We start from the raw sequence: 15,498 nt of genomic DNA, 5'->3' as shown, positions 1-15,498 counted from the left end.
ACTTCGTGAGGTCATCTGCATGGCCCATGCATGTTTTGGATTTAACTAGCATGTCGTCTATGTATACCTCCATATTTCTTCCAGGAGGCCTTTAAACATCTGGTTAACCATGCGCTGATAAGTTGCGCTGGCATTCTTTAATCCGAAAGGCATGACCAGGCAACAGTATACCCCCTTGTCGTTCCTCAAACTAGTACATTCCTGATCTGCGACATGCATTTTAATCTGATTTTACCCGTCGTAGGCATCCATGAAGGATTGCAACTTAAATCCCGAGGTGGCGTCCACCATTTGATCAATCCGAGGCAACGGGAAGCAGTCTTTCGGGCAGGCCTTGTTAAGATCAGTGAAGTCTATGCAGACACACCACGTCCCATTTGGTTTAGGCACCAGCACCAGATTGGCTAGCCACTCCGGGTAGTACACATCCCGGATTAGGCCATTGGTTAACAACTTATCCACCTCTTTCTCTAAGGCGTCTGCCTTCACTGGATCAAGAGGACTTCTTTTCTACTGTACCGGAGGCATGTCTGGGTTGACATTCAAGACATGGGTGATCACATGGGGGCTTATTCCGGTCATATCCCCCTGGCACCACGCGAAGACATCTGTGGCTGCCCTTAACGTATCTATGATCTTGCTTCTTTCCTCTGGCTCTAAGTTTTTTCCTAGACGGATAATTTTAGTATAGTCGAGGTCGCACACACTTACTTCCTCTATATCCTCCATAGGTTCTACGACTGTTTCGGATCCTATACCGTGATCCAACTCGGCTTGTTCTGCCACAATGGGCTCCTCATTCCTGTGTGCCACCAACACTGACAAGTGTACTACGACATTGTAACATTGTCTCGCCTCTCCTTCGTTTCCCCTCACCGTTCCCACTTCGACTTCCCAGGTAGGGAACTTGCGGCATAGGTGTCGAATGGAGGTAATCGCTCCAAAATTGACCAAGGACGGTCGCCCAAGGATGGCATTGTAGGCGGTGGGACAATCTACCACAACAAAGGTGCAGTATTTGAAAGTGCTCCGTGGGGTGTCAGGGCACAAGGTGACAGGAAGCCTTACTTTCCCCATTGGGATAAGTGTCGTCCCATTAAATCCTGTGAGCTGCGAACCACTAGGCAACAGGTCCTTGTCCCTGAGCCCTATGGCCATGAAGGTCTCTTTGAATAATAGATTTACGGAGCTCCCATTATCTACCAATATTCTAGTCACGACCTTATTGGTGATGGGAGTTTCTATAACCAGAGGGTCGTGATGGGGGAAGCGCACTGGTTTCGTGTCTTCTTCCGTGAAGGTGATAGGTTGGTCCATGAGTCTAGGCGTTTGTACTGGGAGTTGACTGACCTCCCATACTTCATCGTGTTTTATGGCCCCGGCGTAACGCTTCAACTTGTTCTTGGTGGTTTCTCCAATATGAGGCCCACCAAAGATCATGGCTACTCTTCCATTCGGCCGAGGTGGTAATCCAGGCACCTGCTGAGGGAGTGCCCCTCCGGGGGGTACCTGCCCTTCGTGCATACTTCCTATTCCTCCTTGAGGCAATGGGCCTTTTGCTGGGACCGGGTTCAAGTGTGGCAACCTGTTTTTGATCCATTCATACAAGTGACCTAATTATATTAGGTTCTCGATTTCATCTTTCAGGTTTTTGCACATGTTGGTGGTGTGGCCAATGTCATTGTGGTATTCAAATCTTTTGTTGGGATCTCTCCGGGAGCTATCTCTGTACAAGGGGGGAGGCTTCCAGTAATGTGTATTTTGCCGAGTGGCGAAGTCCTCACGCCCCCGAGTATCCGTAAGCTCCGTGTATTGGGTGTACTGGGGGGTATACTGTTGGGTTTTATGCCCTAAATAAAACTCATTTCAATATAATCAGATTTACTTATTAATATAGATCAGAAATAACATTTAATGTTGCATGGTTCACATGATTTATTTCATGATTATATGTACATAATGTATAAATTCATCTGAAACCCTTTTCACATACCTGATCCTGTTTATTGTGCTGTCAACACATTTGAAAGTAAACATGACTATGTGAATAAAGTTTCCTAAATTTATCAGACACATGGTTTTACTGATATGATAATCTACAACAGAGTTTACTTGCATTTGGAGAAATGCTATGTTCTTTCCAGAGCATTGGTTAAAGTAAAGCTCAGGTTGGATGCATGGAGTATGCATCGGAAGGGACCGATATTGAACTTTGACTTAGATTTATTAAACTTACCGTAATATCTATTCAAGTCAATATCGCCTAGTTGATCCTAGATCAAATGATCTTAATCCTGTTATGATTAGGCTCAATCTCAAGAGGCTATTCGTGTTCTTTGATTTGTTAGTTAAGCCTACTTTTAGGTCAGGGTGATACGTACATTTTGGGAACACGGTAGTGCAATTGAGTGGGAGCGCTAACATAAACATGGAATCTATAGCTTCTATCTGGCGAATAGTAAGTAAAGGATGATCTTCTTCGAGCTTGACCAAACGAAAATAAATGGTGGAGACCTCATTTCACATAAGCTGAAATATCATTTATACGGGGTTAAGTGTTTTAAGGATTAAATACATTGTAGGGTGTAACGGTAATCTAATCCTTTTACAGTGTAGATCATTCATATAGAGGATCATTGATCAAATTAGGATTATAACAATGGATAACTAATGATGTGTCTATATGATGGAACATATAGAGCATTCTATATACTGAGAGTGCAATTCTAAGTTCTATGCGTGGATTCAACGAAGAATTAATAAGTCAGTGAATTTAGGTTATAGATTCTTGATCTGCTTATTGGAAGCTCGGTTATATAGACCCATGGTGCCCCCACTAGTTAAGATAATATTGCTTGTAAGACTCATATAATTTGTTTTGATTAATCAATTATAATTCTCAAATTAGACTATGTCTATTTGTGAATTTTTCACTAAGTAAGGGCGAAATTGTAAAGAAAGAGTTTTAGGGGAATATTTGTTAATTATGATACTTTGTATGGTTCAATTAATAAATATGATAAATGACAATATTATTTAATAATTATTTATAGTTATTAAATAGTTAGAATTGACATTTAAATGGTTGAATTAGAAAATTGGCATTTTTGAGAAAATCAGATGCAGAAAAGATAAAACTGCAAAATTGCAAAAAGTGAGGCCCAAATCCACTATGCATGGCCAGCCACTTTAATAGGGAATTTAAACTGATATTTTCATTATTTTAATGTCAAATAAATCAAACCTAACCCTAGTGGAATGCTATAAATAGATAGTGAAGGCTTCAGGAAATACACACTTAAATTACACACTTTTCTTCTGATTTTTCATTCAGAAAAAACTGAGCCTTTCTCTCTCCCTATCTTTGGCCGACCCTTTCTCTTTCTTCTTCCTCTTCAATTTCGAAAATTACTTAGTGTTAGAGTAGTGCCCACACACAGCAAGTGATACCTCAACCATAGTGAGGAAGATCGTGAAGAAAGACTTTCAGCAAGAAGGAGTTTCAGCACTAAAGAATCAGAGAAAGAGATCCAGGTTCAGATAGTGATAATGCTCTGCTACAGAAAGGAATCAAGGGCTAGATATCTGAACGGAAGGAGTCATATTATTCCGCTTCACCCAATGTAAGGTTTACTAAACTTTATATGTGTTTATTTCATCGTTTTAGAAAGTTCATATTTAGGGTGTTAATCAACATACTTGTGAGTAGATCTAAGATCCTGGTAAAATAATTTCCAACATATACCCCATTCGTTGTCGTTTGTCTTCAGTCCGGGTACTGCCCTTTGAGGACCTCTTACTTTGGGAGCTCTGAGAAGGTCCTGCCAGGCTGGCGATTGGTGCAGATTGGGACGGAGTTTGGACACTCAACCCCGAGGGATTGCTCATGGGTACCCCAAAGTGTGACAATGAGGGAGCTAAAGTGAGACTTTGATTGTATCCTGGGGTAGCGGAGAATTGTATCTCGCTCGTTTGAGGAGTGGCAAGAGATGGGGCTCCCTGAAGTTGAGATCCAGGTACAAACCCTGACATCCCAATCGAGTAGTATCCTCTGTAAGCCACTATTTGGGCTTCTTCCAAGTTAATGTATTTTTGGACCCTCTTCTAAAAGTCTTGGAGGTTAGTTGCTCCCTCTTGCTACAGTTCGTTCCAAAAAGGGGTCCCCATGCGGATTCCAGCCTGAAGAAGGACCAACTGTTGTCCGTCATCTACCTTATCTGCCTTTGAAGCCTCCTCTTTGAATCTTTTTATGAAGTTCTTTAGGGTTTCCATGGGCAGTTGTTTTATGTTAGTCAGGGCGCTGACCTCGAGGTTGATCTTCCTCGCCACGACAAACTGCCTCCAGAAACTAACTTGTAACTTGTTTCAGCAGTCCACTGATCCTGGCTCCAACTTTTTGAACCATTCCTCAGAAGAACCGCCCAACGTTAGTGTAAAGCATAAACATTTTGCGTCATTGCTGACCCTCATGATGGTCATCTCTCTGTCAAAGCGGGACAGATGGTCACTAGGGTCCGAATCTCCCGTGTAAGTTGCCATTTCGGGCATCTTAAAATTTTTGAGGTGTTCCACTTCTAGTATGTGTCGGGCGCATGGTTCCCGGTCCTCGCAATCAGAGTCGGAATCATCCCATTTTTGTCTCCGGGAGACTCTAGCGATGTCTTTACGTAGTATTGCCAATTCAGCCAAGATTCTTTTGTTCAAGGTGCCTTCAGAGACTGGCAACGCATGTTTTTTCTTTTCAAGATGGTTTCTTAAGTCACCATGCTTCTCGTTGATTTTCTTAGATCAATCGGGGGATACCTCTGAGTTTTCTCCCTCTTTCCTCGAGTTCTTGATGCACGGATACGCTTTTTCGGTCCTCTCGATCCTGAGGGCCAAGACTCACTCAATGGAGCTTGCCCCTTTGCCAACCTTTCTCTTTTGGGAAATCAGAGCAGACTTTTCGCGGATCCTGTGCCTTCCTGTTTCTCCCAGGGATCGAAGTGGGATTTTTCTCAGGGTTCTCCTCGAAAGGGTACCATATAGGGCTTGGTTCCCTGGTCTTGGGCCTCTGAGTGCTTGGCGAGGATTCTTCTTGTATTTCCTCTAGTCCCGTGGGTATAGCCTTGGGATGTACATGTATTCCAGCCGTTTCCATAGCTTTTTGCATGGCGACCATTATCTCTTGCATCCTCTTATTCTGTTCTTTTTGGGCGGCCAGTTCGGCTTCATGATCGACCACTTTTTGCCTTAGGACCAGCAGTTTAGTATAGCTAGCTTCGTCGTAAATGTCGTACCCTTCGAAGTTTTCTTCATATTCCTCATCGTTCGTCTCATTTCGATCCTCAGAGCCCACATTTACCCGTGAAGCCACCTCTTCGCCTTCTGGGTTATGAGGATCCTAGGGGGGACGAGGTTGGCGTGTGTTGTTTTGAGTTTCCACCATTATGGTTCTGATTCTTTGACTGTTGTTTTCTCAACAACGCTTCCAACAACTCTCAGTGAAAGCACCAAAATGTTGACCGAGATTTTCGGTAACCAATTAAATGAGATAATGATGAGAGCTTAAGAATAATTAATGCAGGTGATTTTTACATGGTTCAGGCATTAATGAGCCGTAGTCTACGAGTCTTTCTTATTTATGAGAGCTTTTATACAGAATGTTCTTGGTGAGTTTCTCTCTCTCTCTCTCTCTCTCTCTCTCTCTCTCTCTCTCTCTCTCTCTCTCTCTCTCTCTCTCTCTCTCTCTCTCTCTCTCTCTCTCTCTCTCTCTCTCTCTTGTTTTCTTTTTTTGCTCGATTCCCCTTCCCATTTTGTTCAACGGTATTTATAGAGTTTTGTAATGGTAGCTATAAAGGGATCACTTGACTTTGAGTGCCAGTAATGTATGAGCACAAGTTCCCAAGAGATACAAAATAGGGCAGGCATGACCTATGTCGTAGGTATCATAGGGATTAGATGAGATTAATCTTTATCCTTCCTTGATTGATGTGATTCTTCATAATGGAGTCGTCACTAGCCCCTTTGATTGTCGTGTAATCGTCGTAAACAAAGCTTACGCTGTCTGACATGTTCTCTTATGGGCGTTCTAAGAGGTTTTTCCCATGCTGCATTAAATGTGAAGTGACTGTTCGAATAAGTTCTCTTTCTCCCGGAGATGCTTTGTTATATTTCTAGCTCCCGGAGAGGAATGACATGCTTTATATACTTCCTTAGAGGCTCATTCCCTGAAGTACACTTATCCGTCTATATGTGACTCAGCTAGTTCTCGGATAAGGTGTCCTTTTGATCCACGTGTCATACGCAGCCGTGGTCACGTATTTTGAGAAAAATTCGAGGCAACAACTTATTTTGCTAATTTTTTGTATTAATTTTATTTAATATTTATATCTTATATTTTTTTATTAAATTTTATAATTTCTATTTTATTATAAATATTAGTAAAGACACTTTAAAAAGTTGTTTAATATATATGATTATAAGATTCTATTGTTAATTACATAATTGTTTGGTCTTATACATTTTATATTTTTATTTTTTAATATTATATTAAATTTATTTTATAGCTGTTGTGTATTGTTTTGTAAAATGTGTGGTAGTTTTTATGTGCCAGCATAATTGTTTGGATACCATATATGTGGTTTGCCATATATGAAGATTTAAAGTTTAAAATTCTTAGTTTTGGGTTCATTATAAGAATAGTATATGGCAACACTGACACTCTCCATTCGAGAGATTTCTAAGAGAAATTTTTATTTACTAAAATTGAAATTTAAAATATTTTTTTAATATTGTTGATTAAATTCATAATTTAGTGAATATTATCATTTAGTAAAGTGTAACTGAATTTTATATATTTTTTATTAGTAAGATTTTTACTTCACTAAATTATTCAAAAATTCAAAAAGTTTCAATGAAATAAGTTTTTTATTACAATCTATTTCTAAAAATTACTATCTCATTAACTTATATATGTCGTAAGTTCTAAATTACTTATTTTAACGTTTTCTTAAAAAATTACTAATTTTATCTATCTTTAGTAATTTTATAGAAGCTCTTACTTTATTGGTAGGATTAAAATGAGCTCAAGATATCTTATTTTAAGATATTAAAATTTTATTATCTAATTTTATTAAAGTATCTCTTTTATGTTAGTGTAATTTTATATTGCCACTCATAAATTGATTAAGCATATTTTTAGAATAAATAATGTACTTTCTAGAATGGGAGAGACCCTCCATCTTTTATGGTATTTTTTTTTATTTTCTGGTCATTACAGTGACCATGACAAAAAAAAATCTCCGGTCAAATTTGTATAATTGGTGATTTCTGATTTGGATCATTTGTTAGAAAAAAAAAAATTAGAGTTTTTACAAAAAAATATTAAATTTTAAATAAAAGATTATAATTTTACAGCTACACAAAATTTTTTATAAAAATATTATCTTTTATAAAATAACCATAAAACAAAAACTTAATACAATAGATATAATTAAATACATGTTATAAAATAATATAAAATAATATAAAGTAGATGAGAAGAAAGAAGAAGAAGATGAAGAGAGAAAGAGAAAGTGAATGAGAATTTCTGAGTTATCTATTCTAATGGGGTGAACCCTTATTTATACAAATACAAGAGTGAGATATTAAGAAACTAAGAAAAAAGGAAACTAAGGAAAAGAGGAATGTTCATTACAATTCATGGTAATAAATAAAAGATTTGGACATCCACATAATTATTAATATTTATAACACTCCCCCTTGGATGTCCATAATAACTGCCTTATTAAAAATCTTGCTGAAAACTTGATCAAAGGAAAAAGAGTATAGTGTAAACTAACTCCCCCTCATTTAAGCATTTGTGGAGATCTTCTAATCGACGAATTTCGATCTTGTCTGCCGTCTTCTCAAATGTTGATGTTGGTAATAACTTTGTGAATAAGTTTGTAAGATTGACACTTGATTGAATATGTTGAACACCAATATGCATTTTCTTGAAGCGTATAAAGAAGAATTTCGTAAAATGTGTTCTAACTCTATCTCCTTCAATGTACCTCCTTTTAGTTGAACGATGCAAGCAGTATTATCCATAGAGAATTGCTTGGGTTGATACTTCTTTATTGAGTGCAATCCATATGTTTCCCGAATATGCTATGTCAATGATCTCACTCACACACATTCTCTACTTGCTTCATAAAATGCAAGTATGTTAACATGATTTATAGTTGTCTCGTTAAAAACCTTGCCAGAAAAACCCAGTAGGACAAAATCTGAGCTAGGGAAAAGAGTACAATATATATTTCATATTCATAATTATTTGCAAGTTGCCTCATGTATTTAAATAACATTAGTCATGCTCATTGTTATTCTTATACTTTAATGTTTCAATGCAATTTTCTTAACATTCTTTTTGGGTATTCAAAACCCACTATAAAATTGCATCAATAATAATCATTTTTAATGATTCTTTAGTTGTATTCACATAAATACAATCATTTTTTTTCTTCGATAAATATAAAACATTTACTTCAGGAAATGTTTGTCAAAATCTATATCGATATTAGATTACTTTTCATTGTCCTCAAAGAATACAAGAACATATATATTAATATGTATTCATCTCTTTCATTATATATCTATCAACTATATAATGAATATTACGTTTGCATAATCTTCAGGATATATGCAAGATTTTATTGAGGACGCATAATCATCAAGATATATGCAATATTTTATCGAGGATGCATAATCTTCAGGATATATACAATTTTTTTATCGATAATGCATAATCTTCAGGATATATGCAATATTTTATCGATGATGCATAATCTTTAGGATATATGCAATATTTTATCGATAATACATAATCTTTTGGATATATGTATAATTTATATAGATTTTCTCTATCATATCATAGGCACACATATATTGTAAATATTATGAATGATAAGAACATTATATATATATATATGTGAAATCAATAATAAGTATATAAAAACATATACATACATATATAATATATAGATATATAGATAAAAATAAAATAAAAAAAAAATCATTGAAATTGTTTCAGTCAGATGAGTATATATATAAATATATATTTAGTGTATCGTGATTTTGAAACAATTCAAGAACTTTAACAAAATACTTACATTGGATCTTAGGCAGAGACTCATGCTTGAAGCTTGGGCAGAGACTCATGCTTGAAGCTTGGGCAGAGACTCGTGCTAATAACGTGTTATAAAATAATATAAAATAGATGAGAAGAAAGAAGAAGAAGATGAAGAGAGAAAGAGAAAGTGAATGAGAATTTCTGAGTTATTTATTCTAATGGGGTGAACCCTTATTTATACAAATACAAGAGTGAGATATTAAGAAACTAAGAAAAAGAGGAATATTCATTACAATTCAGGTAATAAATAAAAGATTTGCACATCCACATAATTATTAATATTTATAACAATACACAGTATTTAAAAAAAACACAATATTCTTTTTTTAAAAAAATCCACCCTTAAATAAAAAAGAAAAAAAATGAAAATTTTCAGTGGTGTAAAAACCTCAACAAAAAAAATTTTGGTACGTTAATGGTTATATCAAATAGCCCATAGTAGCTCCCGACCAGAAAACATAAACGTACAATTTTGTGAACTGTAGATACTCCGATGACACCCATATTTATATACATGATACCTGAACCGAAAGTCAACATGTTCTACTTCCGAGAAGGTTCCTCACCCATAGCTACATAAAAATCAAACAAGGATTGTCTTCTGTTTTTACAATATAATAATATATACACATGTTTCCATCTATCTATATATGTGTGTAACGAATCAGAGAAGGTTTAACACAACCACCGCCAACACTCAATTCTCTTTCTCTGTTTTTGCTTCAAACACCATGCTCTGTTAAGCCCCTTCATCTCTGAGTTTCCTTCCTTTCATTTTTTATCTCTGTTATTTATCATGACATTTATTCTTTAGAATTTTCTGTTGTTCTTATCTGAAAGATTCTTTGATTCGGGTTCTTTTTTTTAGGTCTGGAGGGTAGTTTAGAACTTTCTCAGGTGTTTGTTTTTTGTTTTATTTTGTTTTGTAATAATCAATTTTTTTGGGGTTTCGTTGGCAATAATTTTGTTAGAGGAAGATATAGTTTCATCTGGTTTGGGTTGTTGTGATCTGACTTAGTTTTTTCAAGATTGAATGATTATGGATCCAAGTTTCACAGAATATTCAGATTTCACAAATGGGTCCAAAATCGAAAAGCAGACCAGTATATCCAATTCAAATGAGTATTCAGTTCTCTCAGATGACTACACACTGAACCAACACTCTCCATATTTTGACTTCATTAATGATTACCCAAACCTTTTTTTTCCACCTGATCCTGACCCTGGTAATTTCATGCCCTCCATTAACTTGTCTTCTTTGGAAGAACCATCTTTACCTTCTTCCACACTGAGCCCAGATGGAAACTCATCTACTCCTCCAAGTCTGAGCCCAGGGGGTGACTCCTCCAACGATGAAAAAGAATTCTCAATTTATGTTCTCAAGTTCATCAACCAGATCCTTATGGAAGAAAACATGGACGAGAAACCCAGTTCGTTTAATGATCCCATGAGTCTTCAAGTCACTGAGAAATCATTCTATGATGCCCTTGGTGAGAGTTATCCTTATTCAACCAACCAGTCTCCTACAGATGATAAAGCTGAGACCCCAGATAGCAATTTTTCAGTAAGCTCTAACGACTATGGGGGCAGTAATACTAGTACTATTACTATCGACAGTAACAGTAACAGTCATGATGCTAATAGCCCTGGTCTAGGAGACTATAAAGCCTCTCCATTTCAGCCCTTTGTTCCCGGTGACAACAATTTCCAGTTTGATTTGGTTTCGGCTCAGAATATATTTAGGAACAGTGATTCAATCTCTCAGTTTCAGAGAGGTTTTGAGGAAGCAAGTAAGTTCCTCCCTAAAGGTAATCAGCTCATCATTGATCTGGAGAGTAATGGATTCTCACCCCAGTTGAAGACAGATGCTGTAGTTGTGAAAACTGAGAGGGAAAGCTCACCTAACGGGTTGAGGGGAAGGAAGAATCATGAGAGGGAAGATGATGATTCAGAAGAAAACAGAAGTAATAAGCAGTCTGCGCAGTATATAGATGAGAGTGAGTTATCAGAGATGTTTGATAAAGTGTTGCTTCAAGTTGATCATAGGTGCGACCACAGCGGTGAGACTGAACCTGCACAGAGTGAAGCAAGCAAGGCCTTGCAGCCGGCTGAGTCTAATGCCAATGGCAAAAAGGGTCGCGGCAAGAGACAGAACAAAAAGAAGGAAACTGTGGATTTGAGAACCCTTTTGATTCTGTGCGCTCAAGCTGTGTCCAGTGATGATAGAAGGACTGCATATGAGATTTTAAAGCAGATTAGGCAGCATTCTTCTCCTAATGGGGATGGATCCCAGAGATTGGCCCATTTCTTTGCCAATGGCCTTGATGCTCGTTTGGCTGGAATTGGAACTGGAGCCTTATTCTATAGTAACTTACTTGCCAATGTGAAAGCTTCTGACCTTTTGAAAGCATACCACCTTAATCTTTCTACTTGTCCTTTCAAGAAGATGGCCATGTTCTTTGCGAACAAGATGATCATGCAGGTGGCTGAGAAAGCAACAACGCTTCACATCGTTGATTTCGGTATCCTCTATGGTTTTCAGTGGCCAATCTTCATCCAGTATCTCTCAAAAAGAGATGGTGGACCTCCTAATCTTCGTATTACAGGTATAGAGTTCCCTCAGAATGGTTTCCGGCCAAAACAGAGAATTGAAGAGACAGGGCGGCGCTTAACAAAGTACTGCGAACGGTTTGGGGTGCCTTTCAGGTACAATGCCATAGCAACAAAGAATTGGGATTGCATAAGCGTTGAGGACATAGAGATTGAAAGCAACGAAGTCGTTGCTGTGAATTGTTTGATGAGGTTCAACAACGTGCTAGAAGAAACTGTTGAAAACTGCCCAAGAGATGCTGTTCTGAGACTTATCAGGAAGATAAATCCAACCATTTTTGTTAATAACATTGTCAATGGATCCTACAACGCTCCATTTTTTGTTACTCGTTTTCGTGAACTCATGTTCCACTTCTCTGCCTTGCTTGACATGCTGGACACCAACGTATCCAAGGAAAACGAAGAGAGGTTGATGTATGAAAGAGAATTCTATGGGCGGGAGATAGTGAATGTGATAGCATGTGAAGGAGAAGACAGAGTGGAGAGGCCTGAGACGTACAAGCAGTGGCACGTTCGGAGCTTGAGAGCCGGTTTTCGGTCACTCCCTCTCAACCAAGAGATCATGGGCAAATTTAAAGACAAGTTGAGAACATGGTACCACAAGGATTTTGTGATTGATGAAGACACCAACTGGATGCTTCAAGGATGGAAAGGAAGGATTGTTTATGCTTCCTCATGTTGGGTCCCTGCATAGGGTCCTCACTCAAATTAATATTTATTTACTTCATTCAAACACTACTCATTATTATTAGATTAGCTATGAGTGGCCACATCATCAATCAATTTTGATTTTGATCTACTCATTTCTTCTGTTTTGATACTGCAAATGTACCTGTTGTATTGTAATATAAAGCTTGATCCTCTTTTCAAGGCTCCGCCACTTAATGAGTTCATGAGTATTGAATTCCCTTTTAATGTCTTGAAACACATGCACATGTTTCTAACCAAACCTGAAGGCCGCTGCTCAATCCACTTGAGCCACTCTGAAAAAACTCAAAGCCTAATCTGAGACCCCCAACCAACTCTCTGCAGCCCGGATAACATTTTGCAAAAACAAACACATGTTTTCAAGAGGTGCTTGTTATTATCAACAAAAATAATAGTCTGCTGAATTTACACCAACTTAATCTATGTCTAGGGAGACTCAATTTACACTAAACTGCTTTTGTGTACAAAACTTTCTCTTGTCTTGCTGAATTTGAGAGTATGAAACGTACCTTATACCGTTCCTCCTTGTACATTCTTCATACTTATATTTTTATCAGCAGACCCGTAGTATACCGTAATATATTTTCTTTTTGGGAAGAAAGTCAAACATATTATATTAGGGTTGCAGAACTAGGTTCATTTTTATTTTAATACATTCCCACCACTTTTTTTTACAGTCATTTAAAATATTTCACTAAAACTTTATTTGATTTTTACCCTTTTTTTTTTTTTTGAACTTGAAGCTTCATTAAAAGAAGAAGAACAAAGCTACAAGCTAGTACAAGGAAGCTAAAGAACCATTTCAAATCAACTCTTTATCTAATCATAAGCCTAATTTTGCTAAATTATGGGCAGAGATATACAAATCCGTGTTAGCGTAAGCAATCCGAAGACCAGGATTAAAGGACAAAGAGTTTTAACACTTACAAGCAAATAATAAAATATATTGTTCCAATTACAATTATTAAGCTTATCAACTATGCTTTTGCAATTCGTCTTGACCACTTGAACAGGCAGCCTAACAAAATGAATCCAGTTAACCGCTAGGAGGACAGCCTTTGCTTCTGCAATTGTAGGAGTAACAACGCCAATAAAAGGCTTAACAAAGCCTGCAACAATCCGGTTAGGATCATTAAGCACAACTGCACTTAAACTATAAATCCTCCTTTCATAATCTAAAGTCCCATCCGTGAAGAGTTGATACCATCCTGATGGACAACCCAACGAAACTGATGAGTCCTGGGCAAGTTGGTCATGAGAAGGAAGCTGCTTCTGATGTGCATCTAAGTACTGAAGCAAAAACCTATTACACCATGCAAACATTTCATTAGGAGCAAGAGCAAATCGATTATAAAAAGCATTGTTCCTTTGATTCCTTGTAGTCCACAGGAAACATAACAAAATATCTGTAGAATCCTTATCCAAACTAGCAAAAATATTAGAAATAAAATACATAAGATCAAAATGTTTATTTATAAGATAAAAGTGAGGAAAGTCTGAATTCTTCCAAGCTTTCCTAGCTCTACGGCACTTTAGCAATGCATGCATAATGGTTTCATGGTATATATTATATAAGGGACACAAAGGAGAAGGGATAATATATTTTTGAAAAAGTAAGGCACCCACATGGATAGAGTTTGTAATAATTCTCCACACAAAATGTTTAACTTTTGGAGAAAAATTACCATGCCAAACTTTAGTCCAAAAGGTTTTTGAAGCTTGAAAGGAAGAAGTAGAGGGGATATCGCTACTTGCAAGGGCGAAGTGATATGCTGATTTAATAGTGAATAGACTAGAATTTTCCTTTCCCCAAATCTGCTCATCTTTACCATTGATTCCCGAAAACGGAACATCCAAAATATCATTGACAGTAAAGGCATCAAAATCGGTGTAAAGTTTATCAAGATTCCATGAACCTGAATGATCAATAAAGTATGATAGTTTGGTCTGGTTTGGCTCCAGATTGCGAATAGGTTGCTTGAACTTAGTGGAAGGAAGCCAATGATCGTCCAGGGTTCTAACTGTTGGAAATTATTTTACCAGGATCTTAGATCTACTCACAAGTATGTTTATTAACACCCTAAATATGAACTTTCTAAAACGATGAAATAAACACATATAAAGTTTAGGAAACCTTACATTGGGTGCAGCGGAATTAAATGACTCCTTCCGTTCAGATATCTAGCCCTTGATTCCTTTCTGTAGCAGAGCATTATAAATATCTGAACCTGGATCTCTTTCTCTGAATCTTTGATGCTGAAACTCCTTCTTGCTGAAAGTCTTTCTTCACGATCTTCCTAACTATGATTGAGGTATCACTTGCTGTGTGTGGGCACTATTCTAACACTAAGAATTTCGAAATATTGAAGAAGAAAAGAAGAGGGAAGTGGCGGCTAAAGATAGGGAGAGAGGGAGGCTCAGTTTTTTCTGAATCAGAAGTGTCAGAAGAAAAGTGTAATTTTCCTGAAGCCTTCACTATCTATTTATAGCATTCCACTAGGGTTAGGTTTGAATTATTTGGCATTAAAATAATGAAAATATCAGAGGTAAATTCCTATAAAAGTGGCCGGCCCTATACTAGTGGATTTGGGCCTCACTTTTTGCAATTTTGCAGTTTTATCTTTTCTGCATCTGATTTTCTCAAAAATGCCAATTTTCTAATTCAACCATTTAAATGCCAATTCTAACTATTTAATAACTATAAATAATTATTAAATAATATTATCATTTATCATATTTATTAATTGAACCATACAAAGTATCATAATTAACAAATATGCCCCTAAAACTCTTTCTTTACAATTTCGCCCTTACTTAGTGAAAATTTCACAAATAGACATAGTCTAAATTGAGAATTATAATTGATTAATCAAAACCAATTATATGAGTCTTACAAGCAATATTATCTCAACTAGTGCGGGGACCATGGGTCTATATAACCGAGCTTCCAATAAGTAGATCAGGAATTTAGCACTAAAATTCAGTAACTTATTAATTCTTCGTTGAATCCACGCATAGAACTTAGA

At 36.8% G+C, this 15,498-nt stretch overlaps 1 protein-coding gene across 1 annotated transcript; it reads left to right on the top strand.

Annotated features, from left to right (window-relative positions):
* The first annotated feature begins 9,478 nt into the window (after window positions 1–9,478).
* On the top strand, window positions 9,479–12,634 carry LOC115719656 (scarecrow-like protein 34). Its single transcript, XM_030648776.2, has one exon. It carries the CDS (start codon window positions 10,188–10,190, stop codon window positions 12,456–12,458), a length of 2,271 nt encoding a protein of 756 aa, XP_030504636.2. The 5' UTR covers window positions 9,479–10,187; the 3' UTR covers window positions 12,459–12,634.
* The last annotated feature ends 2,864 nt before the right edge of the window (window positions 12,635–15,498 follow it).

This window comes from Cannabis sativa, chromosome 2 (assembly GCF_029168945.1).
Source record: "Cannabis sativa cultivar Pink pepper isolate KNU-18-1 chromosome 2, ASM2916894v1, whole genome shotgun sequence".
Taxonomy (NCBI): domain Eukaryota; kingdom Viridiplantae; phylum Streptophyta; class Magnoliopsida; order Rosales; family Cannabaceae; genus Cannabis; species Cannabis sativa.
The sequence above is the reverse complement of the archived record's forward strand: the minus strand, read 5'-3'. Positions and strand labels throughout refer to the sequence as shown.

What these genes read in the sequence shown, in the direction of transcription:
- LOC115719656 (XM_030648776.2), top strand. Translation starts at nt 10,188, where the DNA reads ATGATTATGGATCCAAGTTTCACAGAATATTCAGATTTCACAAATGGG.